General features: G+C 43.1%; 1 protein-coding gene across 6 annotated transcripts in view; it reads left to right on the top strand.

The window, feature by feature from the left end:
- Window positions 1–1,933: 1,933 nt before the first annotated feature.
- The window catches only part of sgip1a (SH3GL interacting endocytic adaptor 1a), a 57,748-nt gene continuing 48,267 nt past the window's right edge, over window positions 1,934–11,414 (top strand). For 4 of the 6 annotated variants that reach the window (XM_035648885.2, XM_035648884.2, XM_035648882.2 and 1 more), the window contains exons 1-2: window positions 1,935–2,035; window positions 6,777–6,821. In XM_035648885.2, the coding sequence (XP_035504778.2) occupies window positions 1,993–2,035; window positions 6,777–6,821 (88 nt within the window). In that variant the 5' untranslated portion in view covers window positions 1,935–1,992. Of the gene's footprint in view, window positions 2,036–5,700; window positions 6,025–6,776; window positions 6,822–11,414 lie in introns of those variants that run through there. The other 2 variants (XM_047336959.1, XM_035648886.2) reach the window with 2 other exon arrangements.

Below are 11,414 nucleotides of genomic sequence, written 5' to 3'. Positions count from 1 at the left end.
GTTCCGTGTCGTGTACCTTTATTACATCATTCATTCATTTACCTGTGAGTGAACCTGAGGTTTTTGATAAAAGAAGCAGTAAATCTTTTGTTCACATACTTTGATATTTTTTTTTTTTGATTTAATAACTTATTAGTCAGGTATCACAATTTCCACTGATTCATTTTATTGTTGATTGTCTGATCAATTCATTGATCAAATCCAGCACTATGCACATTGCTGGTGCAAAGGGAAGAGCACAAGTTGTGCACCATTGCTATTTTCGGGGGTTTTTCGGGAGATTGTGGATGGAACTAGAACATCTTTGATGAATGATGGAGAATCCAGGGACCTGAAGTGGCATCACCATACCTCATCCCCGTCTCCCAGTGGTTCTTCGCGTGCCAGGTGGTGACGGCAGTTGTCGTCCGCAGGTGCTCAATGCAGCCTCGCCTTCTTCACTGTATTCATACTGCAACACAGTGACGACCCATTTGAATTTGTCTTGTGGCTTTAGACCTGCAAACAGGCACTGTACAGAGGGATGCCACTAAAAAAAGATTAGAGCAACACTGCACCCCACAGGCAAAACGCACGAGCAAAGGTAGAGAGAAAGTAGGTCAGCTGGAGGGTGGAAGTGGGTGGGGTATACGGGGGGAAGGTAAATAGAGACTGATACAAGGTAGAGGACGAGAGGAAGAAAGAGAGGGAATAAGAGAGGTAGATGGGGTGGGGATAGACATTTTTCTTCTGCTTTTGAAAAACTTTACACAAGTTTCTGCGGTCTGGGATACGTGAAACGTGCCAGAAATAAGAGCAGTCTATTTCTGAATAGTAAGTGCTGCTGAGATAGAGACTGGCTGCTGCGTAGCACTGTGCTTGATTGTGACAATCAAATCAAACGTCGCCATTGCTGCAGACATCAATCTTAAAGTTTACTAAACTAGTAGGAGCATCTTGAGACTCAAACATAGACAGGTTTCCACCTGCCTGGATCCATCTTCCCACGGTGTTTTAATAAACGTCTTAGTTTTTGTGATAGTGGTGATCATGTGACAAACTGTATGTTTGACTCTCTGCGTACAGTTGCTGATAGAGGGAAGTGAGAGCCGCTGTAGAAGTGGATCAGAGATGGAGGAGGCCCAGTACATGGCAGGGAAAAGCAATGCTTTTAAATGAACAGAAGGTGGCGCCAACAGCATGTGTCATTTTTTGATTCTTGCTGAAAAGTAAATGAGCTCCTCTTTTTTTTGTTTATCCCATTCACCAGTTACAGACAATACCACATCATGTTGAGCTAATTATTAATGTTCTACCTTACATTTAAGAGATATTTAATAACAAAATATGCAATTATTAAAGGGGTTTTCTGCATCATCTTCCACCAAAGTGCAAAGTTCACGTGCTTTGTGGATTAAGACAGCATAGCCTTGTTTATGCTCGCCCATCATCCGCACATTCAAACTGTAATGATCCTTTCCCACACACAGCGCACTGACGAAAGTTTTGCACAGATGCTGAATAAAATTGGAAAAAATAAAAACCTGCGTAGATTACATGTCCAATCTTTAACATTTGTCAGCACTGTGGAATTTCAACATGATGAGGTAAAACCATTCCCAATGTGCGTAGATGTGTCTGTCTGCCTGTGCTGCAGTAAAGGACATGTCGACCTTCACTGCCAACTGTGCCACATTACTATTCTCCACAAGTTGTGTGCCTGTGTGTGTGTGTGTGTGTGTGCGTGTGTGTGTGTGCATGTAGTCTTGTGTATGTCTTTTGCCTTTGTAAATGTCTGCACTGGTATTAGCATCAGTGTGCGTGTAGATGTCCTCTGACTCTGAGCACCTCTGTCAGGCAGCATCCTCGGTGACTAGCCACCACCATCGTCTCTCTCGCTTCTCTTTTCCAGCGGACCACCTTTGTCTTGTGCTCGTTCATCTCCCCTCTCATCGGTCCGTCTGGCTGGAGGGAGACCAGCCGGGGGGGGGGGATCCATGGACAGAACTGTAAATGGCTGAGGAACTGTGTACCGGCTGGTTTCGCATTATTGCAGGTACGGTTACATGACCTCAGCATTTTTTTAAAATGTTTTTTAGTTTATATTCTAGATATTCTAGATTATCTGTGTGCTGAAATGTGTTGTGTGTTTTGTTAGTCTGTGGACTTTTACTCTCTTACTGTGAGTGCGTGCGGCTGTGCGTAGCGATTCACCTTCACTTCTTCTGTTGACCTTACTGATATGTTATTAACATAACGCGAGGGCGTGAGTGTTTTTGCGGGCTTGTCTGTTCACTGTGTGTTTGCATTGCCACCGTGCAGTGTGTTCTCTCACTCGTCGCATCAGGAAGAATGGAGAAGGGAAGAGACAAGGGGTAGTGAGGGAAGAAGGACAAGGTAGAAGGCTGGAAAGACAAAGAAGATGGATTTATTTCCATGGCATTCAAATACTCATTCATTTCATCATTCAAATCATCATTTTGCCCTCGTGCAGATCTCCTCGTGCAGATCAATGCTCAGTCTTCATATTTCTCAGATTTGAGAAATAAATTTGATGCTGAGGGATGAATGTTCAAAATCAGTATGCCAGGTAGATTGCATGTTAAATCAGTCACTGGCCTTTGAACCTCTGTGTTGTTGCATCAATGTTCATTTTTCATTTAGTGATTTGTAGTTTTTAGGCTGTTACTTCAAACTTCAGAGGTTAATAGTTAGTGTCACATGACATAGAGTGCACGATACAGCTTTAACAACTGGAGTTTGCCACTTGAAGTACTGTTGTTTATAATTGAGGTAACATACTGAGGCAAACTGACCAAAAAAACTCAGTTTTGCATCTTGATTTTAGATTTTAGTTTAAATGCTTTAATTAACTGCTTGACTGCTGATAATATGTATATATATATATATATATATATATATATATATATATATATATATATATATATATATATATATATATATATATATATATATATATATATATATATATATATATATATGTATATAAAACACACTGACCTATAGAGGCCAGTATTGGATTTCGTGGAGAATACACAACAGGTGTTTTCAATGGGAACTTTAAATTAAAACCAAACTTTTAAATATGAACATAAAAATGTTCATCAAAAAAATTACCCTTACATCACGTATGGATCTCTTTGCCTGAATTAAAGGCTGTATAAAAATTCCAAAGCCTTTAATTCAGCCGAAAAGATCCATAAGTGATGTGAGGGTAGTTCTTTTTCCTGCTCTCACATTACGGTACACAGACAAATAATTATGCCCATGGAGGTAAATTGTACTGTTTTTAAATACGATTGGAGGTCAGTATGTCTGTCTGCAAATGTGCTTTACCTCCATTCCAAAAATAGGGAATTGGAATGGAGGTAAATGTACTGTTTTTAGATACAATTTTTTTTTATTTGTCAATTTGAAGATTATGAATGTAATGTTTAGTTTGTATTGTGTGCTGAAGAGGCCCACTGTTCTACAGTAGCATGGATAGCAGGTGTGACTGTCTGTTCCTATTCATAGTAAGTGACAACTCTGTGTCTTTATTCAGGCTACTTCACTCCTGCAGCTCCAAAAAAAAAAACAGCTTATAGGGCATTAGGCTTTATTTAGCAAATCCCCCTCCCTTCCTCCTCCCTTATTCTTCACTCCTCCACTAGCTGGCAAGGCAACATTAGTCAGCTGGATATTCACAAATAGATACCTGTATATTTGAACAAATAAAGAGAAGAATCATCCTGGATGGAACAGGCATGCACAGTACAGTATACGGAAGGTATTACAGTACAATGTATGGGCAAACATTCACAGTATTCTGACCCTCCTCGGCCGGGAGGCCTCAGCAGCAGCACAATGAGAAATACTTCTCGTCACTCTCGGTGAACACTAGATGGCAGCGCAGGAAAAGAGGCTGGTTGTATAAGAAAAGGGACAAGGAGACAGAATGGGAAACAGAGATGTGTGGAGAACAGAAAAGATGAGGTCGATGTGAAGACAAAAGAAGGGGAGGTAGCAGGAAAATAAGATAAAATAGTGGTGGTGGAAATGTCACTGGGGGGGGGGGGGGGGGGGGTTAATGCAAGGGCGAGGGATTGAGGGTGGGGACCCCCTCCTTGGGAGCATCTGCTGGGTGTTAAGACAGAGGAGCTGGGCAAGAAAAAGACAGAGGGATGAAAGGTGGGAGGAGGCGAGTGACAGACTGAGCCACATGGAGGCAGCTTGGCAAAAATAACTGGGAGAAAACAGGAAAAATGGGGGAAATCAGTGAAAGAATGCATGACAGCGGGCACGAAGAGGCACATGGCCGGGTCCGGTTGAAGCATAACCAAAGACTGACAGATGGAGAGATGGAAAAAGAGATGCTTGTTTGTTCCTGTGGAGGAAGTTAGTCGCAGCACACTGTTTTTTATTCCCCATTGACATGCAGGCTATACAATACATGCACAGGTTTGTTTACAAAATCTATGCAAATACTCAATACATTTTGTGCCTGCTTTTAAGATTCAATATTTTTTATGCATATTTACTAATTGGACGTTGCTCACTAAATATTTTGTCACGGCTATAAATGATGATTTTTGAGGCGTCAACTGTCTGAAAATTAGATAAAATACACACGTCACAGATAAGAAAGATACACAGATTGATATCTTTTAAAAAGCCATTGTGAACCTTCACTGAAGTTTAGTCCTCTCCGTCTCTTTATTTAGAGATTTCCCCCACATTTTATGAGACTCTGTGTAATATATGGATATAATGCACCATAATCAACCCTGAGGTTGTTGTTGTTGTTGTTGTTAAAAGGAAAATAAAGTCCCAATATGTGGAAACTGGCACATTTGTAATAAAGAGGAAACCAGCAGTAGGTTCGGGGTTCCTGGACATGGACTTCCCACAAAATAACCCTATGTAAGATTCACTTGCACGAGAACGAAAAACACTGACTTACATAATTGGGCGTAATCACAGTTGCTCCAATCAATAATTGAAATATATACAGACCTAAAACATTGGGTTTTAATATTAGGAAGAGGTATGTTTCTGATTTATACAGTAAACTATATTTGCTATTTGAATTAAATATAAATTAAATAACTGAAGTTTTTACTGTTTGTTGTCTGCATGGCTTGTTTTGGTGTCAAATGAGTTCCCCCACTTGGGATTAATAAAGCTTTCTAAACTAATTATAATTTAAAGTGATACGTCTTTGTTTTCACATAAACCTCAAGTTTAGTATGTGAGCTACATTCTGAATAAAGACAACGTAATACCCATTCACAATACACAATATTACAATGATTACAATAACTGCCGATATAGATAGGATTTTGCTTAACTGTCAGTCTCCTCTGCTCCACATAAACATTCAATCAGCACGCACACACACACACGCACACACACACGCACACACACACGCACACGCACACACACACACACACACACACACACGGACACGCACACACGCACGCACACACACACACACACACACACGCACACACACACGTACACGCGCGCGCGCGCGCACACCGCCGGTGGGCGGGCCCTGTGACCGGCCCTTCCCGCTCATTGGCTGCAGCTGTGGACTGCGTTGCCATGACGTCATACCGATCGATGCGGTGGGAACGCGCGGACGCGGAAAGAAAAAAAAGCGCGACAGAGTGAAAAAGGGCTGGCAGAGAGAGAGAGAGAGAGAGAGAGAGAGAGAGGAAGAGGAAGGTGGGAGGTAACGAAGGAGAGGAGAGAGAGAGAGAGAGAGGGTGGAGTGAAACCACAGCGATATTTGGAGGAGGGCGGGACGCAGCCACGCACAAGCGACCACCGCAGGAAGTCACCGCGCGAATATTTAGTGCAGCGGTGTGTCAATGTACAGAGAGAGAGAGAGACACAGAGAGAGAGTGCGTGTGTGTGTGTGAGGGTCTTCAACATGGGTGTTCACTTGGCTCGCACCTGCACGTCATTCTCTACACCCGCATATAATTAATGTCCTGTCATTCACCGCGGGGCAGACTCGACACACCGCACTGACATAAGGTAGGGTGAAGGGGAGGGGGTGTGTGTCTGTCTGTGTCTATTTACTGTGAACATGTCCGTTGGCTTCCCCACGCGTGCGTGCGTGCGTGCGTGTGTTTGTATTTGCACAGTTATTCGTCAGGCAGAGAGGTCACTGACGTCGAGTCTTCTCGGGCCACAGTGGACTGTCAGGAGAGTCAAGCCTGAGAGCCATGTGACTCCTGAAAGCCCTGCAGCGATTGGCTGAGGCCGTTTGTGACCTCAGCCAACTACCTCCGCCCACACACACCCCCTCCTTCCCAAATACACTCACACACACTGTCCTCCCTCTCCCCCCTCCCTCTCTCCACCCTGCCTCTTTTATTTCTTTATTTATTTCTCCTCCACTAGGCTTGTCCCCTCCTCCTCCTCTCAGCATCCTCCGCTGTATGTGTAGGTTAGAGCCGCAGCAGCAGCAGCAGCAGCATCCATGGCCTAAGCCCCAATTTCTGATCGGCAGCTAGCCTGGCGAGGACCCCTACTACCCCTCCTCTCTCTCTTTCTGTCTCTCTCTGCATCTCTCCCTCCTGGGCTACACTTGACAGGCGGACGTCTGGGGGAGACGGAGGCTCACAGTTAGCCAGGGCGTTAGCCACACACACACCCACACACACACACACAAACACGCACACACGACTGCTGTGCTGCCCATCAATTCCACTGTATCTCCTCTGGTAACCGGGCGCTTCTTCTCCATCTCCCTCTCCCCACACACCACCTGCTTTCGTTCCCAGGCTCCTTGGAGATAGAGGAATGCAAATCTGCAACCATGATGGAAGGTAAGATGGATATTTCTTTCTTTCTTATTATCATGCTTCCCCCCTTTTTTGCTGTTGTAATTCAGGGTAATCCTCTATCTATGTCCTTGTCCGACAGAGGTTGATCGGTTCGAGAGCGTGTATGTATGTGTGTGAGTGTGTGTGTGCCTGTTTGGGAGATTCAAATGTCATAAGCCGCCCTGCTATTTGGAGTACATACCTTCCAGTGACTTGCATGTTATTCTTAGGAAAAGGGCACAGCCACTGAATGTCTGTCCACAGAGGCACAATGGCGAGGCTAATTGAACCGTGTGTACCTTTTGTGTGTGTGTGTGTGTGTGTTTTTATGTGTGTGTGCATATGTCTGAGTACCCCCCCCCCACCCCCCACCCCCTTCTCCGGCTTCCCATCGTAAAGGATTATTTGGATTTATTGTGCAGGAGGGCTTATGTGCCCAGCTGGCTCACTTGTATAAATTCTCTTTGTATGGTGTACTCTGAAAACACATTCTCACACATACACACACACACACACACACACACGCGCGTGCACTACCATCCAGCCACTAGATGTGGTGGGTTCATGTGTACTTTTCTTACCCACCCGTTTGGTTGGACTGATCCCTTGTATGTCGGGCTGAGTGTAGTGAGGAAACATTGATGATGATTGTTTTACTATCATGTCCCTTTAATATATGACATCATCAAGGGGGGAAGGCCAGTGATGGAGGGATGAATCCCTCCAGCTCTGCAGCTGGCACGCCAAATCCTCCATCCATCCATCATGTAGCGCTCGTTTCTTGGTGTTTTATTCTAGGATCCTGTATTTATTTCTTGTATTGTATTTTGTTTTTTACATGACAAGAGCACATGTTTACTTTTTGAATAAGCCTTGAACCATGGAAGCTTTCATAGGCATATTTTGTGGCAGTGAAAAAAAAACTAGATGACGTTGTCATGCAGGCCTGTTTATTCCAGTGCATTTAATAAATGAGCTCGATGCCACTGTGTCCGCTCGCTGCTGAGGAAGAATCTCATTAGCTGTTTGTGTGTCTCTGTGTTGGCCTATTTGTGTTCGGACATGAACAGTGTTATTGCTGCCTCCTCATGTGTTGTTCTTCAGAGAATATATTTTTCGGTTGGCCAGTTCTTTTAAAATTAGGAATGAACTTTTAGGATGGACTAGTACCTAGACATAGATTTTTTTTAAATGTCAACTTTACAATCTAGTACCCAGTAGTGCGACACAGGTGATTTTCAGCTATATTTCGTTTTTCGTTTTCTTTTTGTTTTCATTCTCTATTTGAATGCTGAGCCTACAAGCTTTAAGTCTGGTGCCCTTTTCTGTAAAGATGTTTCTGCATGTTTGCTTAGCCAACATTTCTAAGTTTTATAGATGTGGCAATAAATATATCAGGTAAATATTAAAAATCAGAGACTAATCCAGTAATTCAAACTTAATTGTTAAAGAGAGAGGGGATTTTGTTTTGCAGGAAGAACTGAACAGTCCAGTAAAATAAAGAATTAACAACAAAATCTCCAAATACTGTGGATCCACATGGCACATCCAAAAATAACGTTTTTAGCTTCACATATGAATAAGATTTTTTCGAAATATGTAGGTCAGACGGAGGTGAGAATGCAAGTTTTGGGTGAAACGGCATAAAGGTGAGGGGGATTGCTCAGCCCTGGCGGAGGTCTGCGCTCTCTGAGTGATCTTGTTTGGTTTATGATACAGTATGTGTTGTGTAGCCGAAGCCGAGCTCTAGCACAGTGTTGATCAGTAAAATAGGACAATGTTGTGGTCTGAAAGATGTTTTATCTAGACAATCTCAACCTTGTTTTTTCATCATCCAGGGCACCGCAGTATATACAGTCTTATGCTTTAATTCGATGCACAATTAGAGAAGCAGTGTGGCCCCTAAATAGTAGAGCAACAGAACAGGTTGATCCTCCGGTAAGTAAGGCTTCTCCGTCTTTACCTTCACAGTGATACACGATAAGATAATCTATTGCTCCTCCTTCCCTGCAAGTGTGCTGTCCTGTCATCGTCTGCTTTTGTCACGAGCCAAGTTGTTAGGTAACAGTTGCAAGAAAGAGAGGGGGGGGGGTCAGGACAGACAGTCTGCGAACAGCTTCCCTTCCATTGGCATGGCTAACACAGGCTTAGCATGGACTGTGTGAAGGCAGGATTACAGTCAGGTGTTAAAATTGGATGCTAATCCTTGTTAGCTCTGCTTTTTAAAGCCCCATACCTTGGCTGTTCCTAGGTAACGCAAAGGGCAGAAGACATAGGGTGATTACTTCATTTTGATTCCACTCAGACGGAGGCATGCGTCCAATAGGTTGGGTTGGTATCAAGGCTGCCAATCCGCCATCAGGCAAATTGCCTCCAGTATAAAAAAGGACCCTCTCCCTCTATATAGATTCTTATGAGATTTCCTGGGTTTACTGCAATGGTATTATTGGTCTTGTCGTGTACAGTTTTAATACATCTTTTTTTAAGCAGATGTCACTTTAAGTAACAAATCTGCTGTATGCTTTTCTGTACTCATGGGATTTTGCACTTGCGTGATGGTTGTTTCACTAGTGACTTACTCATCTCTGCTCAAGGCAATTGTGCTGTGCAGCATTGGTATTCCTAATCTCTTTGGACTTTGTGGGTAGGAGCTGGAAGGAGGCGGCTCCGAGTCAGACATCATCATAATGATGTGAAATTTGAGATCACATTTCTTACTGCACAGTGTATCACTTATATATTCACACATGCTGACATCAGTGACTACTGTATCTCTCTAAAAGTCAAGTAAGTGAGAAAGTAATACTTTGTTAGCGAGGTGTTTTTTTTTTCCACCTGTGGATAATCCTGGTCCCCAGAGGATGACCCTCTGACTTCTCCTGTAGCACTACCATCACGCCAAAACATCCTCTTGTACATGGAATCGCATTATAGTTGTTACACCCTCAGACTAACTGTAAACTTCATACATAATCTGCACATCTTATTTATAAATTGTTGCATGAATTTACTGAGCACATTTAAGTTCCAATGGGAAAACCCTCTTGATTTTAATCACCCCATGGCATTTCCTGTAGCGCTGCTATCAGGAGAAAGTTGACATGTAGTTCAGGCAGTGATGAGGCTCGAAGTGAAGCAACATTAGCGTGTTGTTGTCAGGGAGGCTTCTGTGTGTTGTTAGAATGTTGTTGACTCCATGATCCATGATTGTAATAAGCACTGCAGACTCTTGTTAGCCACGAGCAGCCCTTCCGACTTGTAGTCTTGTTAATCCGAGTTACTCGCTGTCGGAATCACGCTGTCACCGGGAGAACCAGTACTTAAGAGTTGTCCTGGCTGAAACCTGGATAAACCCTTGACTGGAATGCAGCAGAGTAAAGGGCATAGAGGACATCAGGTCATATGGTGGGCTTCACTGCATTCCTGTAATGGTCTATTACCTGACCTCTTATGAAATCATAGCATTATGATTATTTGCTTCGTTATCATGGTGAAGTTGGGTGGAGTGTGTGCGTGGGGGGGGTTCTCAAATAGTAAATTATATCAGTATAATTAAATTGGTTTTGCTGTGATACAATTAAAAACCAATTGAGCTCTGAATTCCCTGTCTTGTCTGTTTCAGCTCATGGCAAACAGCCATGCAGGGTCATAACCACTGACTCAGCTTGTCAAAATTACCTCCGCATAAAAGATCGTGTCTTTCATACGAGCTGTAATGAAGGCATCATGAGATCGCCGCTGAGATTCCTGTGGAATGACCAGCGTGTGAGTTCATGGGTCTAGTTCCAGCACTGGGATTACAGCTTATTTTCAATTTTGTCATAGCAGTCTTATATTTGTATTGATTAAAAATACCTTATACTTGTTGAAAGACCTTGGTCAAAAAATGTATTATTATTATTATTATTATTATTGTCCCTGTGGTAGCAGCAGCAGCATTCAGGAAGTATACTTCTACTTTTTATTATAGAGTTGAAGTCATAGCACAGTGTTGCATTGTGGAGGTAAAGTCTTGTTCGGCCCAACAGTCACAAACTGTTACAGCCAAACACAGTGACATTGATTACCAGAAGAAAAAGAAAAAAACAGTAACCTGTTGTCTCATAAAGCCTTGGAGAAGGAGCAGCAATGTCACAAAGTCGGCATATCTCCAGTCAGCTCTGCCCAATTTACCATCACATCCAGCAGGCTCCAACTCTCCCTGCGAGCGCCTGCCATATGGTTTCCCGGGTAACGAGTCTGAGGCTGACCCCATGTTAGGTGACGAGCTGGACAGAGGCTCCTTCCAAGTGTAACCTTCCATTGATTTCCGAATAAACAGGTATTAGGGTTGTTAGGGTGGGAATGAAAACATCAAAGATGATGGGCATTGGCGCAGCAGGCCTGTACCGTTGTGAAAACATTGTTTGCGGTAATCGTTTCCTCTTGATGCCTATTTCTTTCTTTGCAAGGATCGCTACGCTGCTTCATATCCAACCCAAATGACTAATTGAATATCTTGCAATTGGCCCAAACACATAACTCATGTGGGCTGAAAAAACAGCCTTCAGTAGCCTAGGAGAAAATCTTATGATGGTATGAAACGGGGCAGCATAC

Source organism: Scophthalmus maximus, chromosome 13, assembly GCF_022379125.1.
Source record: "Scophthalmus maximus strain ysfricsl-2021 chromosome 13, ASM2237912v1, whole genome shotgun sequence".
Taxonomy (NCBI): Eukaryota; Metazoa; Chordata; class Actinopteri; order Pleuronectiformes; family Scophthalmidae; genus Scophthalmus; species Scophthalmus maximus.
Note: the sequence above shows the minus strand (reverse complement) of the source record. Positions and strands in the feature narration are given on the sequence as shown.